The sequence below is a fragment of the Carcharhinus amblyrhynchos genome, chromosome 1, assembly GCF_965287045.1.
Source record: "Carcharhinus amblyrhynchos chromosome 1, sCarAmb.v2.hapA, whole genome shotgun sequence".
Classification (NCBI taxonomy): Eukaryota; Metazoa; Chordata; class Chondrichthyes; order Carcharhiniformes; family Carcharhinidae; genus Carcharhinus; species Carcharhinus amblyrhynchos.
Genome location: NC_137324.1, coordinates 99,744,939 through 99,764,552, shown reverse-complemented (window position 1 = coordinate 99,764,552; position 19,614 = coordinate 99,744,939). Strand labels below are relative to the sequence as shown.

The 19,614-nt window shown below is 43.0% G+C and overlaps 1 protein-coding gene across 2 annotated transcripts in view; it reads left to right on the top strand.

Moving 5' to 3' along the window:
• Window positions 1-19,614, top strand: part of LOC145349914 (PACRG-like protein) — a 48,644-nt gene that overhangs the window by 16,859 nt on the left and 12,171 nt on the right. For both annotated transcript variants that reach the window (XM_080198593.1, XM_080198584.1), the window contains exons 6-8: window positions 5,383-5,517; window positions 14,285-14,392; window positions 19,432-19,512. In XM_080198593.1, coding sequence (XP_080054719.1) covers window positions 5,383-5,517; window positions 14,285-14,392; window positions 19,432-19,512 — 324 coding nt within the window. The remainder of the gene's footprint in view (window positions 1-5,382; window positions 5,518-14,284; window positions 14,393-19,431; window positions 19,513-19,614) is intronic.

Below are 19,614 nucleotides of genomic sequence, written 5' to 3'. Positions count from 1 at the left end.
GTGTGGAGTTTGCACATTCTTCCCATGTCTGCATGGATTCCTCCCACTATCCAAAAGATGTGCTGATTAGGTGCACTGGTCATGCTAAATTCTTTCTGTGTACCCGAACAGGCACTGAAGCTTGGCGACTAGGGGATTTTCACAATAGTTTCATTGCAGTGTTAATATAAGCTTACTTGTGATACTAACAAATAAACTTAAAAAAAAAACAGGTGGATTTGAGACCAGGAGTGAACAGCCGTGATCTGATTGAATGGCAGACAGACTTGAAGAGCTGAATTTGCCTACTTCTCCTAATTCTTATGTTCCTATCCTTAAAACTTAGCTTATATATGCAAATCCTGTTTGTATAGTAACTCCTCACATCGGAATTGAGCCAGAATCTGTTGGAAAAATTATGCCTGCATAATCCTTGCTGTTAATGTGCCTTCAACATGTGGTAAGGGGGAGATCCTATGTAAATTATGAAGCATCACATGTTGAACCATTGTGCTGTTCTGCTGCTGGATTAGCAGATGTCACCTGTTTCTGTTAACCTCTGTGTTAATTGTGTGAAGTTCCTGTATTTGCACTTTAATTTGGCATTAAATTTGCCATGGAGTATTAAGTATTGCAATTAATAGCCTAAGTAGCTTTAACTGCTTGATAATTGTAATGAGCAGCAATCAATCTCTCCTGACTTAAAAAATGAACAGTTCCGTGTTTGGAGTTTCATTATTTTCCCAAGGTACTGAATTGAGATTTCCGAAGTTTAAATCTTTCCTTCTTTTAACTTTTCATTCTGACTCTTTATTTCACCCTTCCTTAATCCCATATTTCTTTCCCTCTATTTTTCTATTCTTGATTTGACTTTAATTCACTCACTTTTTATTATTTTGCAGGAAATGGGTGTCATTGGCTAAACCAACATTTGTTGCCTATCTCCAGTTGCCCTTGTGAAAGTGGTGGTGAGCACTTTCTTGAACTGTTGCAATGCATGGGGTGTAGATACACCCATTATGCTGTTAGTGAGGGAGTTTCAGGACTTTGAATAAGCAATAATGAAGAAACAATGATATAGTTTTAAGTAAGGATGTTGTGTGGCTTGGAGGGAAACTTTTTCACAGGGTACTGTTCCTATGCACCTTTTGTCCTTGTCCTTCCAGTTGGGAGAGGTGCTGTTGAAAAGGCCTTTGTGAGTTGTTGTACTTCATCTTGGTAGATGGTACAAACTGCTGCCATTGTGTATCAGTGGTGAAAGGGGTGAATGTTTAAGGTGGTGGATGGGTGGGGTGCCAGTCAAGTGTGTTGTTTTGTCCTGGTTGGTGTCGAGCTTCTTGCGCATTGTTGGAACTGCATACATCCAATCAAGTGTAGATTATTCCACCATACTGCTTACTTGTTCCTTGTAAATGGAAGACAGGCTTTGGGGAGCCAGGAGGTGAGATACACCCAGCATCTGAGGTGGAAATTCACCTTCCTTCTCAATCCTTGTCTGTTTTTCAATCTGTAATTATCATTGGATGATTATAGAATCGTTATGGGTGGCACGGTAGCACAGTGATTAGCACTGCTGCTTCACAGCGCCAGGGACTTGGGTTCGATTCCTGGCTTGGGTCACTGTCTGTGTGGAGTTTGCACATTCTCCTCATGTCTGCATGGATTTTCTCCGGGTGCTCTGGTTTCTTTCCACAGTCCAAAGATGTGCGGGTTAGATTGATTGATTGGCCATGCTAAAATTGCCCTTAGTGCCCTGAGATGGGTAGATTAGAGGGATTAGTGGGTAAATATGTAGGGATGTGGAGGTAGGGCCTGGGTGGGATTGTAGTTGGTGCAGACTCAATGGGCCGAATGGCCTCTGTACTGTAGGTTTTCTAATCCTACAGTGCAGAAGGAGGCCACTTGGTCCATCAAGTCTATACCAAATCTCCAAAAGAGCATCTTACCCAGACCTAACACCCACCCTGCCCTATCCCCATAACACCAACTGTACCATCATCCTCAGCACCAGTGCCCCACAAGGCTACGTCCTTAGTCCCTTACTATACTCCTTATACACCAGTGACTGTGTGACCAAATTCTCCTCTAATTTGATTTTTAAGCTTGCTGATGACACCAGTGTAGTGGGTTGGATGTCAAACAATGATGAGACAGAGTACAGGAAAGAGATGGAGAATCTGATAAACTGGTGTGGCAACAACAAACTCTCCTTAATGTCAACAAAACGAAGGAGATCGTCATCAATTTCAGGAAACGTAGTGGAGGACATGCCCTCTGTCTACATCAATGGGGGTGAAGTGGAATTGGTCGAGAGCTTCACATTTCTAGATGTCCAGATCACCAACAATCTGTCCTGTTTCCTCCACGTCGATGCTATAGTTGAGAAAGTCTACCAATGTCTCTACTTTCTCAAGCAGCGAGGGAAATTTGGCATGTCCTTTACGACTCTCACCAACGTTTATAGATGCGCCATACAAAGCATTCTTTCTGGATGTATCACAACTTGATATGGCTCCTGCTCTGTCCAAGATTGCAAAAGACTAAAAGAGTTGACAATGAAGCCAGTCCATCACGCAAACCAGCCTCAAACCTTCAAGATCCTCATCCCAATTTACAAATTGCTTCATAGTCTCATTCTACCCTGGCTCTGTAATTATATTTCAATCTCTTCCTTTTGATTTCTAATTCTAATGCATTTCCCCATCTCCTTCCAGACAAAGCACAGTCATAGTTCTGTTCAGAATTCATTCTATCTCTGCTTATGAGGCTGATGTAGACCCACTTCAGGCAAAGGACAAGTATTGGTACCGCAGCCCCAGACCATGCAGAGGCATTCCCAGCTGCATTTCATAAAGGAGCATTACTTGCAAGGGCTTTACTTTTCAGAAGAAGTTACTGAGATGTAGCACATGCCAAGTGATATTCATTCAGGTATCAAAAGCATCAAAGAGAACGCCTTTGTTGTCTTCTGTTGCACATACAAAACAATGTTTCATCTTGTAATTCCTTTGAGATTGTGCAACAACAAAACTAATTTCTGAGCACAAACAGTAAGCTTCACATATGCTCTGTTTTTCTGCTTGGGATTTTGCCCAACTAGCAAATCTAGATTTGATACTTGCAAAATTGCTGTAGAGAAATCTGACTGTGAAGCAGTAATTCCTGTATTTTGTTGAGATGACGTTTGAATTGTATCAATTTACACTTGTCATACAACTTTCCGAAAAAATACCAAGCGCGTTGTTTAAAAATTTGTTTGTGATTTTGTTAAACATAGTGCACACTTCTCTGTATTTATAACCTATGACCCAACAGCACAATAACATTCCTTCTTTGTTGTGGACTATTCCACCTCAGTACATCTATTGATTTAGATACGGTTTTTTACAGTCTTATTTTTAAATTTAAATTTCAAGTTTTTATTATCTGAAATCCTCAATAAATTCTAAAGATTTATATTTACCTTTTGAATTTTTTCTGTACCACTGTTACCGAGTCCTTTTATTGTTAGACTGCATTTTCTGACAATACCAGGCATGCACAATCGATTCTGTTTCCCTGTTACGTCACAGAGAGTGACAGAGTTGGCAATAGCCAGGATCAAAAAGGGCACTGCTCAAAAAAAACAGTGGTATCCACCTCCCCCACACAGCTTGATCCAGTAACTTTGAGTTATTGGACACATCTGTTACTTTCATCATAATATCTGCACTTTGTATTTAAATACATCATTCCAATTAGTCATTCGTTGTCTAAATATTTGAAAGGTTTGAAGCTGGTTTGTGTTCAGCCACAAAGCCCCAGTAATATCTGTATCTTGAAAAGGGTCTAAGTGGCAGCAGGTTATAGATGAAGAAAATGCAATCCGTAAAACCTCTGCTTTCTCCTCCTGACCTTCTAATATCAAACATGTTTGAGTACATTTTGTAAAACAATGCAAGGGTTGAATTGCACTGAGACCTGCCCTCTTATTTATGAACAGTGTCTTACAAACAGCTCTAGAGTTTTAGAACTATTCATGGATGTGCACTGGCAGCTGAATGATGTCATGGCATGTGTAGATCGGCCATCTTGTATTGGCAGGAGCTAGTGTTTATGTTAGTAGTAAGGCACGGGAAAATGTTTCTCCAGTAAAGACAGCAATCTGAGTCAGTCTTCTCTGTATTCTCATGAGCCCATTAGAAATATAGCACAATGGAAGTCTACGTGTTGCTTTACTTCTGATTGCTTACTTGAAGACTGCCTGATACTTTCTGGTACTTTGACATTGTGTTATCACTCTAGTCCCAATGACATAGTGTCTGTGTGATGAAGTAAATGAAAGTTTTGATGGCATCCAGCACTCAAATTCTTTTGAGTTTCCAAACTGCTTTTGGAGTCAGCACAGAACTATGGCTTTGAACCTACTGACTTCACAATGAACTCATCGGAAACCATTAGGGCCCTGCAAAAAACGGGGACAATAACATATTGGACCCTCTCAGTCATTAGTTTCCTTGTGCCTTAAATACTGAGGACATTATGACTGTGGCAATGCATACTTTTTGATGCCTCTGACACCCTTATTCTATGTAATTTAGTGTAAAATAATATACAGTGCAGAAATAGACAATTAGGCCCAACTGGTCTATGCTAATGTTTATGATCCATCTTTCCTCCTACCACCTATTAAAATTATATTATCCACTTTTGTTTTATGTAGTCAAATTTAAATAATTCCAATAATAGGTGGCAAGCCATAAAATTTTGTTTATGGCAATATGGTTTTGCAGTCCTCAGTTTATTCCTGCTGGAGCAGAATTACATGAACCATATGAGGAATTCTGTGTGAAATATTTATTCTCAAGCTGTTTTTAATCAGCAGCTGTAAAACATGAAACCCTGTAATATGGGCAACTGAAAGTGTACAAATGTTGTTTATAATATGTGACATTTTTGTGGATCATGTTCCTCTATAAAGGTTTGTTCATTGAATTTGAATGCTTATTGTTCCTTTAAAACATTGACAAACTCTGTCTCAAGACATAACATCCCAACACCAATAATACAATAAAATTAACTTGCTAAAGTGTTCCATGTTTATTCCTTAAAAATGAAGTAACAAAGCAACATACCAGTCATACGGTGACAGTTCAGTTATGGAGAAAGTCTATTATTTTAGTTAGCAAACATTTTCTCTCATACTCAATATGAAATTGCAATTGTGTTGGATACCGTTCTGTTTAGTGCAAGGATGCATCAACCTGCTAAGAGTACATAGAATGCTAATAAAGTATTGAAGTTGCTTTGACCACTGGGTGGGGCTGTTATATTTTAAAGACTGCCTTGTTGAATCAAAATACAATTGTGTTAGAAAAGCCAATTTCCAGATATACATAATGATTTGCTTGTTATCCTATGTAGGGATTAAGAGAAACAAAACACCCTTACACATTTGTAGCCAGGGAGGGCTTCAAAGAATTGCTGGAGGTTGAAGATGCTGCTGAGAAAGCCATTCCACTAGTTCCAAAGGTGATTCCAAAGTTAAAAGCTGCTCTGGTAAGCATTTTAGTAGAACACTCACACTGACAAAGTCAGTCATGCTAATAATTACTGACATTCTGCATTTTAATTTTATATGAATTCTATTTGAGTATTTTGTCGCAATTGGAATTTACATGAATGAGAGATGACGTTATTGAAACCTCAGACTATGAGTGAGTTTCATAGGGTTGATGCAGAGAGGATGTTTCCACTTTTGGGGGAAGTTAGAATGAGGGGATACAGTTTAAATATAAGGGGTCTTGCATTTAAGACAAAGATGAGGAGGAATTTCTTCTCCAAGGAACATTAGTCTTTGGAATTCTCTTCCACAAAGAGAAGTAGAGGCAGGATTATTGAATATATTCAAGGTTGAGTTAGACAGAATTTTGATTGACATTGTTTTGAAGGACCGACAAGAAAGTTGAGTTAAGGCTACAATCAAATCAGCCATGACCTTATTGAATGGAGGAGTTGGCATGATAAGAATGGCGTGATCCTGCTATTTCTTATTATTCTGGTCTATTATCAATTGAGATGTGCACATAACAGCACTTTGCCACTGCAAAGCATTGCTGTAAAATGCTAACTAAAACATTCATTATAATAGAAGCCAAAATAACAATGAATTCAAATTCATAGCCATTCTGTTTTTACTTACATGTTGAATAGAATCCAAGAAAATAAGAAAAAATCCTGTGGTAACCTGGGTTTTGTGTGCTAATAAATTATTTTATTAACGTCATTTCTGTTATGTTTGTAACCAAAAGTTTTGGAGAACACTATTTTGGCATTTTATTTCCCGAATTTACATTTTCTAATTTTTTAAAAACTTTGAAGTGTTGCAGGGATTACATGCATGCCTATGCAGTACAATCTCATTCACTCATTCATGTGTGTTTTGCCCGAAGACAGGACTTTAGCTCACTGTCTGACATCCAGTTGTGCAGAATATCTCTCCAATTAAATATCTGATAGACTGAAGCCATTATCTTTTGTCCCCGCTCCATCAACCACATCCATCTCATTGGCTGCCATCCAGGAGTGAATGAGACTATTTGCAAACTCAGTGTTTGTTTTTAACCTTGAGATGAACTTCTAAGATCATACCCTCTATATCATCAAGATTGGCTATATCTGCCCCCATAATTCTGTCTGTCTCTGCCCCCGCCTCAATTTGTTTGCTGTTGAGCTCTCAGACTTGTGGGAGTGCCGGTGCGATCATTGCTCCAGGCAAGCTTGGAGGCTCTCCCTGCCTGTTGATTCAGTGCAGCCACAACCCTTGCTGTGAAAAGGTTTCCCCTCCACATTGGTGGTCTGGCTACTGAGGGGATTTTCTATTTTAAATTTTAAAACATTGCTTCAATGATGCCTCCATCTTGGTATGCGCTCCATCTCTATTACCCTGAAAGGCCAGCTTCTGTTTCTCCAGAGCTGAAGGGCGTCTTTTTAGTCATGCAGCTTCAAGAGCCTGTCTGCCCTCCTCAATTAAATGACATGCTATCCCCTGGCTGCTAGTTGGCTAATTCGGGAAAATCATAATGAATAATTGTTTACCACACTTAGGCTTCAGAAATTAAGACAGAAAATGCTAGAAAAACTCAGCAGGTCTAGCAGCAGCTATAGAGAGAGCAATAGAGTTAGTGTCTAGAGTCAGTATAGCTTCTTCAGAGCTGTGGGTTCCTCATTCTGATTTGAGTCTTATAGCAGAGTCCTGAAGCTTTTGGAGTGGATCCTGCTCAGAATTTGACATCTTGGCTGCGATTCTCCCAAAAGCACTGAATTGGCAGGAAAACTGTTCTAGATCCCGACTGTTTTGTCAGTTCAGCTGTTCGCCTGAATCTCTGCACGCTGTGTACTGCAGAGGTCCCAGTCATGAATATCACTAAAAACCTGAGGGAGTGGGGCCTATTCGGAACTGCAGTGGCTCTGATCTATCAGACCCCCCATTTGCTGGCCAGTCTAGAAGCCCCACAGTGCTGCCCCTCCAGCCCTCCACGGCCCGATCGCGGTCCCCTCAGCAATTCCCGGGCCAGCCCTGATTCCACCCCCCCCCCCCCCCCCCCCCCCGCCCCACCACACACACACATTGCCCGGAGCACCTTGATGTCCAGCCCGTCAGCCCCGCGACAGTGGCAATCCCCCCCACCGCATCACCCTGGCAGTGGGTAGTGTTAAGATGCCCTTGGGCATGGGTAGTGCCAGGTTGCCCATGCCCAGGGGGCACCACTCCCACGCCACCCAACTCCTTAGGGGGTCCCAATTGCACCCCCCCGCCCCCCCCCCCCCCCCCCCCCCCCGCCCCCCCCCCCCCGGCCCCCCCCCCCCCGGCCTTCATTCCGGCAGGGTCTTCTGCTAGTTCCCCAAATATGGGGAGCTAGTCTAAACCCCGCTGGAGTGAAGTACTTCTGGTGGGTTGGGAGATTCAATTGGGACTGGAAAGTTCCCAAAAATTAGATTGAGGACATATTTAAAATACATTTAAAACAGATTCAAATGACTTACCTGCCGTCCTGCTGATTTCCAGTATGGTCTGACCAGTGACTGTTCGCTATCTCTGGGAGATGCGCATACATTCCCGACACATGCGCATATCCTGGAACAAAGCAGGCAACGTACATCTCCCACCGCGACCCGCCAGAAAAGTTGCAGGTCACGATGGGAGAATCGCAGCCCTTATTTTTAACAGAAAAGTTAGTAGATTTAATTTCTTTGAAGACTTTTTCTAAAGTTTTTGAAAAAAGTTTGAATGTTTATAGCAAAACTCCCTCCTCCATTTTCATTTTTTTTCTTCCAAGCATTTATTAAACTTGAGTAAAATGTTTGTTATCCGGCTCTCTATCGATCAGAATTCTCTGTTCACTGGAATTCTGAAGTCTGGTCTGTTTTTTGATTGTACCTGTTAAATTCATGGGTAATTGTTAATGGTTCTTGTTCCAGTCTCAGCCTCCCTCTACTATGCAGCAACATCACCCTTGGCACAGATTACTCGATTTATGCACTCCAGCACCTCTTGCAATCTGAAATATGTGCATCATCACAGGAGTTTTCTGATGGATGAAGACCTGAAATTCACCTCACATCTCTGTTCATTGACATATTTGACTAACCACCACTTGCCATTCCTGGAGGGGGCCAAATAACTAGAATTATTTTCCTGTAAATATAATAGATGACTCTTATTGAAAAGATCTGGCATTGAATTCTTACAGCATCGTGGTTTATTTTCAGCGTTGACGTGAGAAAGGGTCGTAGGTTGTGGTCTCTATATCTCCATCAAAACACAATGGGGATTTATTTGAGGATGTGACAGTTCAAGTAGACCATGGTTAGCTATAAAGAAGTAGAAACATAGAAACAAAGTTGTGCCGAACATGTCCCTGCCTTAGAGATTACTACGCTTACCTATAACCCTCTATCTTACTAAGTTCCACGTACTTATCTAAAAGTTTCTTAAAAGACCCTATTGAATCCGCCTCCACCACTGTTGCCGGCAGCCCATTCCACACACCCACCACTCTGAGTGAAAAATTTACCCCTGACACCTCCCCTGTACTTACTCCCCAGCACCTTAAACCTGTGCCCTCTTGTGGCAGCCACTTCAGCCCTGGGAAAAAGCTTCTGACCTCTCAAGTTTTCTTTAACTTCAAAGTTTCACATAATTGATTATTAAATAAACTCAGAACTGTGTACTTTCGGGGTAATCCCTGGGAATGGATCAGACACTAGCTCATTCGAGCAGTTAGATCAGAGTTAGGGTGGCGGAGACATACTGCGTGGGTTACCCAAGGGCATAGGTTCAAGCCAACGAGAGATAATTTTACAACTGCTCTCTGGGAATTATTCTTCCCCTTAAGTGTGATTAATATGGAGGTGAATAAGTTTAAAGCACTTTACTCTTTGTAGAACTGTTTAAAGCATTTATTTATTGTATTTACTGCTTTAAGAATTCTGAGGGTGTGGTGAAAAGGCATTTGTGGACCAGCCTGCTTTAATTATCAAGGGGCCACACGGTGAAGCCTTCCATTGTTTGCTGGAGCTGGGAGAGAGAGAGCTAAGATTTTACCTGTTAAAAACCTGTTTAAAATAAGTTTAAAGCACTTTACTCTTTGTAGAACTGTTTAAAGCATTTATTTATTGTATTTACTGCTTTAAGAATTCTGAGGGTGTGGTGAAAAGGCATTTGTGGACCAGCCTGCTTTAAATCAGCGCCAGGTTTAAAAGGAGGCCTGGTGTAGACAGCGGGCAGCGGAGTGAGGGGGAAGCAGAGTGAGTTAATAGGGCTTAATATCAAAAAGGGCTGGAAGGAAAAAGGCCAGGTGAGTTTGTTTGAAAAAAAAAACAAGGAAAAAAATTTTTTCAAAACTACTACAGCAAAAAGCAAGGAAAAAATTTTTTCAAAACTACTACAGCAAAAAGCAAGGAAAAAATTTTTTCCCCATAAAAAATTACAGTGAATAATGGAGGGGCATGTGATGTGGTGTGGTTTCTGTATGATGTGGGAACTGGCAGACCCCAGGGTCCTTCCCAGTGACCATGTCTGCAGTAAGTGCAGGTTGCTGGAGGAGCTCCAGCTCAAGGTGGATGAGCTGGCCTCTGAGCTACAGACACTGAGGCTCATCAGGGGGAGAGAGGGTGCCCCTAGACTGGCTAAATCTAAGGGTCAGGGACAAAAGGGGGCTGCTGGGAGGAGGAGGAAGGGGGGTGAGGAGCGGAGGCCTCAGCCTCTTAATCTGCATAACAGGTTTGAGGTTCTTGCTTCCAGTCTGGAAGAGGACGAGGCAGGTGAGGTTGGTGAGCAAACTGCACACGGTACAGTGATGCAGCAGGACATAGGCAAAGAGAAGGGGAAAAGGAACATAGTAGTGATTGGAGATAGTGGGGTGAAGAGTATTGACACTGTCCTTTGTCACAATGACAAAGTGCACAGAAGGGTGTGTTGTCTGCCTGGTGCTCGGGTACAGGATGTCGCAGCTGGGCTGCAGAGGAACCTGGAGTGGGAGGGTGAGAACCCAGTCGTTGTAGTACATGTGGGTGCCGGCGACGTAGGCAAAGTGCGGACTGAGGATCTGGGGAGGGAGTATGAGAAGCTGGGAATGGAATTAAAAAGTAGAACCGACAAGGTGGTCGTCTCTGGGCTACTGCCTGAACTGAGTGCAGACGGGCGTAGGGTTGACAGGATAAAGGAAGTGAATGGGTGGCTCAGGGATTGGTGTGGGAGGAATGGGTTCGAATTTATGGGGCATTGGCACCAGTATTGGGGTAGGTGGGACTTGTTCGGGCGGGATGGGGTTGGTCTGAATCGTGCTGGGACCAGAGTGTTGGCGAATCGAGTAAAGAGGACTGTAGACAGGGCTTTAAACTAATTAGGGGGGGGGAGGGTGCGAGGGTATGTGACGCTACGAGGTCTAAAGTTAAGGATAAGGTACAGGTAAGGGAAGAGGCCAAGGATGTCCCAATTGGTGGCGTTACGGCAAACAGGGTCCAGGTGAAGGCTGGGATGAAAGCGCTTTATCTGAATGCACGAAGCATTCGGAATAAAGTGGATGAGCTGGTGGCGCAGATCGACACAAATGGATACGATCTGGTGGCCATTACAGAGACGTGGCTGCAAGGTGACAGGGACTGGGAGATGAATGTACAGGGCTATCAAGTGTTTAGGAAGGATAGGCAGGAGGAAAGAGGGGGTGGCGTAGCTCTGCTGATTAAGGATAGTATCAAGGTGGTAGCAAGGGAGGATATCGGAGCCAAAGAGCAGAACGTGGAATCGTTGTGGGTGGAGATTAGGAACAGCAAAGGGAGGAAGACGCTGGTGGGTGTCGTCTATAGGCCCCCGAATAATGATCTGGAGGTGGGGCGGGCTGTTAACACGCAAATAAGTGCGGCGTGCAGGAATGGGACGGCAGTAGTTATGGGAGATTTCAATCTGCATATTGATTGGTCGACCCACGTTGGACAAGGTGGGCTCGAGGAGGAGTTCTTGGAATGCTGCCGGGATAATTTCCTTGAACAGTGTGTGTTGGAGCCGACGAGGGAGCGAGCTATCTTGGATCTGGTGCTATGTAATGAGGCGGGTAGAATTAGGGACCTTGCGGTGAAGGATCCTCTTGGAGAGAGTGATCATTGTATGGTGGAGTTTCTGGTGCAGATGGAGGAGGAGAAAGTGGGTTCCCGGACACGCGTCCTTTGTTTGAATAGAGGGGAGTATGGTAGGATGAGAGAAGAATTGGCGAATGTGGACTGGGGGAGTGCGTTGGAAGGTAGGTCTGCTGAGGAGCAGTGGAGGATCTTTAAGGAGATCTTTCTTGGTGCTCAGCAGAAATTTATTCCGATGGTTAAAAAGGACAGTAGGAAGAGAGGTAATAAGCCGTGGATAACGAAGGAGGTGAAGGAAAGTGTTAAATTAAAAGCGGAGGAATTTAGAGTAGCTAAGAGCAGTGGGCGAGAAGAGGATTGGGAAGGGTTTAAATGTCAACAAAGATTGACAAAGAAGTTGATAAAGGAGGGTAGGAGAAGCTATGAGGCTGGGCCAGCACTTAATATAAAAAAGGATAGCAAGAGTTTTTATAAATATATAAAAAGGAAGAGGCTGGCTAGGGTGAACGTTGGTCCTTTAGAGGATGAGAAAGGGGAGCTAGTGGTAGGGGATGGGGATATGGCTAAGGCCTTGAATAACTTTTTTGTTTCTGTCTTCACGGAGGAGGACGTGAATAATTTGCCGGGTGTTAGCGATGGAAAGGTGGTAGGAATGGAGGGTCTTAATGACATTACTGTTACTAGAGAGGTGGTGCTCGACAGACTGGAGGGGCTGATTGTGGACAAGTCCCCAGGACCGGATGGAATGCATCCGAGGGTTCTGAAAGAAATGGCGGAGGTGATAGTAGATGCCTTGGTGGTTATTTTCCAGACGTCGCTGGATTCCGGGGAAGTGCCGGATGATTGGAAAACGGCTAATGTTACGCCGTTGTTTAAGAAGGGTGCCAGGCAAAAGGCGGGGAATTATAGGCCGGTTAGTTTAACGTCTGTGGTAGGTAAAATGTTAGAATCCGTCATTAAGGAGGAAATTGCGAGGCATCTTGAAGGGAATTGCTTGATAGGGCGGACGCAACACGGTTTCATTAAAGGGAAGTCGTGTCTGACAAATTTACTGGAGTTCTATGAGGATGTGTCTAGGGCAGTGGATAGAGGAGAGCCGGTGGATGTGGTCTTTCTGGATTTTCAGAAGGCGTTTGACAAGGTACCTCACAAGAGGTTATTGCAGAAGGTCAGGGGACATGGAGTTGGGGGTAGGGTGTTAGCGTGGATAGAGGATTGGTTGTCAAATAGGAGGCAGAGAGTGGGGGTCAATGGGTGCTATTCGGATTGGCGGTTGGTGACTAGTGGGGTGCCCCAGGGGTCGGTGCTGGGGCCTCAGCTTTTTACCATTTATATAGATGATCTGGAGGAGGGAACCGAGTGCAGGGTGTCGAAATTTGCTGATGACACCAAGATTGGGGGAAAGGCAAATTGTGCGGAGGGTGTGGAGAGTCTGCAGAAGGATCTAGATAGGCTGGGCGAATGGGCCAGGAAATGGCAAATGGAATTTAATGTTGGCAAGTGTGAGGTGGTCCACTTTGGTAGGAAGAATGGTAGGAAGGACTATTACTTACGTGGCGAAAAACTGCAGCAGGCGACGGTGCAGAGGGACCTCGGGGTCCTTGTGCATGAGTCGCAAAAACCCAGCTTGCAGGTGCAGCAGGTGGTCAGGAAGGCGAATGGGATGCTGGCCTTCATAGCGAGGGGGTTTGAATATAAAAGTAGGGAGGTCTTGCTGCAGCTGTATAGGGCATTGGTGAGGCCGCAGCTGGAGTACTGTGTGCAGTTTTGGGCGCCGCACCTGCGCAAGGATATTTTGGCCCTGGAGGGAGTGCAGAGGAGGTTTACTAGGCTGATACCGGAGTTGAGGGGATTGAGCTATGAGGAGAGGCTGAATAAACTAGGCTTGTACTCGTTAGAGTTTAGAAGAATGAGGGGAGATCTCATTGAGACGTATAAGATGATGAATGGGATGGATAGGATAGAGGTGGAGAGACTCTTCCCGCTCAAAAAAGACAGTAGGACTAGGGGGCACAGCCTCAAGATAAAGGGGAGGCGGTTTAGAACGGAGTTGAGGAGGAACTTCTTCACTCAAAGGGTGGTGAATCTCTGGAATTCTCTGCCCGTTGAAGTGGTGGAGGCTGCCTCGCTAAATATTTTTAAGAAGCGGGTTGATGGGTTCTTGATAAGAGAGGGGATTAAGGGTTATGGGGAGAGGGCGGGAAAGTGGAACTGAGCCACAACAGATCAGCCATGATCTTATTGAATGGCGGGGCAGGCTCGAGGGGCTAGATGGCCTACTCCTGCTCCTATTTCTTATGTTCTTATGTTCTTATGAAGTGCAGATAGAATAATGGAGACAAAAAGCATGAAACATTTTAGAAACAATGGGATGCCAAATGGGTAGATAATTGTACCTCTGTAGATAGATAATTATCTGGTAGTATGTCAATAAAATTGCCCTAACATGGTATGGGGTAAATGAGACAAGAACCAATGATATATCTAGTTTAGATAAGAAAAAGGGGAAGTTTCGCATAACTTAATGTGATACCATGTGGAGCAATGGTATTTTAAAAAATGGTACATTTTAAAAAAATGTACTGTTTATTAACTGGTGAACGTGTGGTAAAATGAGATTTTAAATGTTTCTGTTTTATTCCACAGTAACATTACAATGTTTTTACCATTACTGCTCTTTTCCCTAAAGGCACACTCAGATGTTGAGGTTTTTGAGCGAGGATTGAATGCTTTGGTCCAGCTGAGTGCAGTTGTTGGTCCTGCAGTAAATGGCCACCTCAAACATCTGTTGACCAGCGTAAGTATTTACAGTTGGATTCTAAGAAGACATCTGTTGCTTTGAATTTCTATTATGCTTCAATATTTCAATGTTGATTTCTCTGATAACTAAGGATCAGTTTACATTGTAAAGCAGTTTGCACCTCGATTCTGGAGTTAAAGATAAGTCTGACTCAAACTTGATTTGATTCCAGAGAGAAGGAACATGAGTCTCCTTGCAGCAAGTAGTCTCTCACGACTGAGTTTTGATTCTGTACAGGGTGTAACTTCAGTTGGATATTAAATTTGGCTTTAAACACTTCCCCTTTGTAAACATTTATATTTTAAATAGTCATTTGGTAATACAGAACTTGAGCATTGCTTGAAAAAATACATTTTGTCAAAGTTGTTCATCTTGCACTCATCAGGACACTAGCAAGAATATTACTCTCAGGGGAAGTAACAACTGTATACTGTGAGAGAAGAGAATATTGATTGGTTGGCAAGTGGACTCTGAGTGATAGAGGTCTTGCCATGGAGAATGCACTAGTTAATGGTGCCTGACCATTAGCTGTCAAGTACTGTTTGAAAATTTAAACCAGACAGCTTGAACCTGATTGGTCTCAGCATTCTCGGAATGAACCATAGCCATTTGCTCGTTGATTGATTGACTCCTAAAGGGCTTTAATTGGAGTAAAGTAGGCAGGCTTTCCCAGCCCAATTAAAATTGCAAACAAGTAGGAAGGAAAGCAGCAGATAGACCACCCCAGGAAATTTACAGTGGTGTTCCCAAGTATGATTGATACAACCACTGCTTTTTTTTCATATATAATTTACTTGGATATTGGAAGACAGGAAAATTTCAAAATTTGCTGATGACACCAAATTTGGAGGTGTGGCGAACACTAAGGATGATAATCGTAGCAACAGGACATAGGCTAGCAGAATGGGCAGAGAAGTGGCAGGTGGAATTTGATACATAGAAGTTATCAAGAATATGCAGGTAAAAGGGTCCTGGAGGTTCATGTGCAAAGACCTTTGAATGAGTTATGATCCTGGCTCATAACAGTGGACAAGTCAAATGAGAAAATGAAACTTGGCTTGGTAGATCCTAACTTTTTTATAGAGACTGTGAAGGTAAGTTGCTGAGCAAATTCACAGGAACTTCTAACCCAAACAAAATATTTGTAAATTAGAAAAATTAACAATGTTACATGAGGAAAAAAAGTTGGAAATATCTCCATGCAAACATCTGGAAATGATTCAAATATTCGCTATTCCTTCACCCCAGCTATTTTTTACGGACACATACAACTTTGGAAAGATAAAACAATGTACTGTATCTATGTTATACTCTAATATTCAGGGTAAATGCAATTTAACTAACTGGTGAACTGTGGACAAACACACTACATTCCAAGAGAAATGACAGATGCAATTGTATGGATTTCTCAACAATCCATCCAGACACTTGTTGCACTGTGAGCCAACCAGCTCACTGAAAGTCTTTCTTTCTCATGAGTGTTTCTATTCTCTGCATTCAAAGAACTCACTTTGGGATTCTCTCTAAAAGCATTCCCACTTCGACAGCTTTAACAAGAATCCACCTCCAGGGTTTCAATCTCACCTTCTGAAATTCCTTTCCCCTGGACCTCTGCAGACACTCAACCTTCACTTTCCAAGCATACTTTCAGATCTTAGGCCATGCGAAGCAGAACACCACTGCTCCAGAAGACCTGCAGTAAGGAATGGTCAACATTTGGCTGCTATCTTGGATCATTAAAGTTTATTTCAAACTGATTCGCTTCAAATCGCCTCCTGCCGCTCTCTCTTTAACTCTGAGTCAATTGCTCTGCACCTTTCTCTCAACTCAATTTACCAGGATCTATTTTAGATCTCCATCCTTGTCCCTTATATGGGACTGTCTTCTTGGACCTCTTTCTATCTCACTCCCTGGAGGACACTACTTCTAATGATGTTCCTATTCAGTTCATTAGCCTGAAGTTTTGGGCTGTTTCACTTCATTACTTTCTGTTTCATTTTTCCTTCTCTTCTGCACTGCACACAGGAATGGCTGCATGACCCAAAGGCTACCAGGAACTGTAGTTACTGGACTCCAAACTCTCAATCTCCAACTTCTAGTTAATCCGAGTTCCTGGGGGTTTAATCACAAAGGTGGCACTACATACTGAGAGAATATTTAGCAAAGTCTATGGAGTTTTCTATATTATGTTTGGAGGAATCAAGTATAGAAACAGGCAAGTTATGTTAAACTTTTATAAAGCTCTGGTTAGGACACAACTTAAACATTGTTCTGACCACCACACTTTAGGAAGGATTTGAAAACTCCTGAAAGGATGCAGCGGAGATTTACAAGAATGGTTGCCGTGAAGAGATATTTTAGTCATAGAGCCATAGAGGTCATAGACGTTTACAACGTGGAAACAGGCCCTTTGGCCCAACTTGTCCATGCCACCCGTTTTTTAAAACACCTAAACTAGTCCCAATTGCTCACATTTGGCCCATATCTTTCTATACACAATTTACTCATGTAGCTGTCAAAAGTGCTTTTTAAAAGACAAAATTGTACCTTGTTCCAGACATTCACCACCATCTGTGTGGAAAAAATTGCCTCTCTCGACACTTTTGTATCTCTCCCCTCTCACTATAAACCTATGTCCTCGAGTTTTAGACTCCCCTGCCTTTAGGAAAAGATATTGACCTTCTAGCTAATCTATGCCCCTCATTACTTTATAGACCTCCTATGCTCCAGAGAAAAAAATCCCAGTCTATTCAGCCTCTCCTTATAACTCAAACCATCAAACTACAAGCTGGAAAAGCTAGGTTTGATTTCCTTGGAACAAATGAGATTGAAGAACGATTTGATCGACGATTGCAAGATTAGTCAATTTTAGATAAGGTAAACAAAATGAAGCTGTCCCATTAGCTGATTTTACAAGGATTGGGACTAGTGATGACAGATTTAATGGGGAGGGGGTTCCCTCAAAAGTGCTGAATTGGTGGGAAAACTGTTCTAGATCATGACTCTGTTTTCAGTGCAGCTTCAGACCTGAATCTCCACATTCTGTGTAATGTAGAGGTCCAAGTTGTGAATCTCATTAAAAATCGGGAGGTGGGGGCCTATTCATGCCAAGTCTGCCAGCAGTTTGCTGGCCAGCTCAATCGCTGGCCAGCCTGGAACCCCCAGATCAGGCCCCCAACAACAATTCCTGTGCCTGCTCTGAGCCCACCACCTACCACGGAGCACCCTGATGTCCAGTCCACACTCCTCCCCCAGTCACTACCCTCCTTCTATCCCAGACTGGTCCCCAGGCAGAGTGGGAGTGGGACCCTCCACCCCAGGCCCTGCCCACAATAGGGCCTGCCCCCTGGCACTGTCCAACATCCAGTGCCCTGAGCATAGGCACTTTGCCCCTTTTGCAGTACCGGGGGCACAGGCTGGCCCTGCCAGGGTGCCCATGCCCAGGGGGCACCACCCCTGCCTCCTGACCATCTGGGTGTCCCCTTCATTCCAGCAGGGTCTCCCACTAGTTTCTCGAACTTGGAGAGTTACTCTAAACCCTCCTGGAACTAAGTACTCCTGACAGGGTGGGAAATGCTATCGGGCCGGCAAGTTTTGTGCCGGGCCCGATAATCACATGCGAAATATGTTTAAAATATATTTTAAAAAAGATTCAAATCACTTCCTTCTTTTCCCACCGGTTTCCAGCGCCGTCTTGACTGCGACTGTTCTCTGATTCTCGGATATGCGCATGTGTTCCTGATGTATGTGCAAATCAGCAAAATGACCAACAAACGATTCTCCGAACGAGCCCCCCAGAAAAGTTGTGGGCCCAAGGTTTCTGGGCAAAAGATGCAAGGGGGATGTGAGGCAGAATTTCTTTTTGCGAGTATAATAAACTGAATCTCACCTACAAGAGTGATAGATGTGGAGATGATCAATAATTTCAAAAAGAAATTGGGTATGCACTTGAGCAAAATAAACTTGCAGGGCTCCATAGAATGGAGAATGGGACTGACTGTGTGTAATAATAATTTTATACAACTTAAAATTCCACTGTCTTAACATTTTCACATGATTCTCTGTACTGATTTACACAGTTGACTACTTGATTTAGTGTCATTGTTCCCCTTTTGCTACTACATACAGTACCTATGCACATTTCTTTATGTCAACTAAAACTTATGAATACTCAAACTGCGTTGACTCTGTAATATTGCCATCCCTGCATATTTGTAGTGCGTTCTTTCTCACCAAATTGCTACCAGTCTTTCTCTATTGCTGAGGCTACTAACGTGTTGACAATTTGGAACTTTCCAGCTACTTTCCAGAAAAGCATAAATCTTGCATCATTTTCTTTGATCCTTAATTCCCTAGCTGCTTGAATGCTAGAAGATCATTACTGCACCAAATACAATATATTGGTTTATCTCTGAACTGGGACAGTTTCATAGGACATAGAACATAACAGCCCTCAATGTTGTGCCGAGCTATGTCCAATCCCAAGATCAAGCTATCCCACTCCCTATCATTCTGGTGTGCTCCATGTTCCTATCCAATAAAGACTTGAAAGTTCCTAAAGTGTCCGACTTCACTATCACAGCAGGTAGCCTATTCCACACCCCAACCACTCTGAGTGCTATATCTGCCACCATGAACCTTATAGTTATGCCCCCTAGTAACAGCTACATCCACCCGAGGAAATAATCTCTGCATGTCCGCTCTATCAATCCCTCTCATCATCTTATAAACCTCTATTAAGTCGTCGCTCATTCTCCTCCACTCCAAAGAGAAAAGCCCCAGCTCCCTGAACCTTTCCTCATAAGACCTACCCTCCAAACCAGGCAGCATCCTGGTAAATCTCCTCTGCACTCCCTCCAATGCTTCCACATCCTTCTTTCACTTAATGATGAGAGAGATTCAGTCAATTTATTTTGTGTTGAATTTTGAAACAAGTTTTTCTTCATGCTGTTTTTTGCTTGTCTTGTTGAGAAATCATAGTTGTTCTGAATTTTAAAGCTCTAGGAATGTTAATGTCTGTTTGATGTGTATTAAAGCTGTCAAAAAGACTGATGGACAAAAACTTTAAGCAGCTGATCACAGATGCCCTGCAGAGACTGGAGCAGCATGGAGGAAAGGTAAGAGTGTGCATTCCTGATCACAAACAAGCCAAATTATTTCAGCTTGCCTTGTTTCATAGTAGAACTACTCGGTTCAAGATGTCAGATAATTGGCAATTT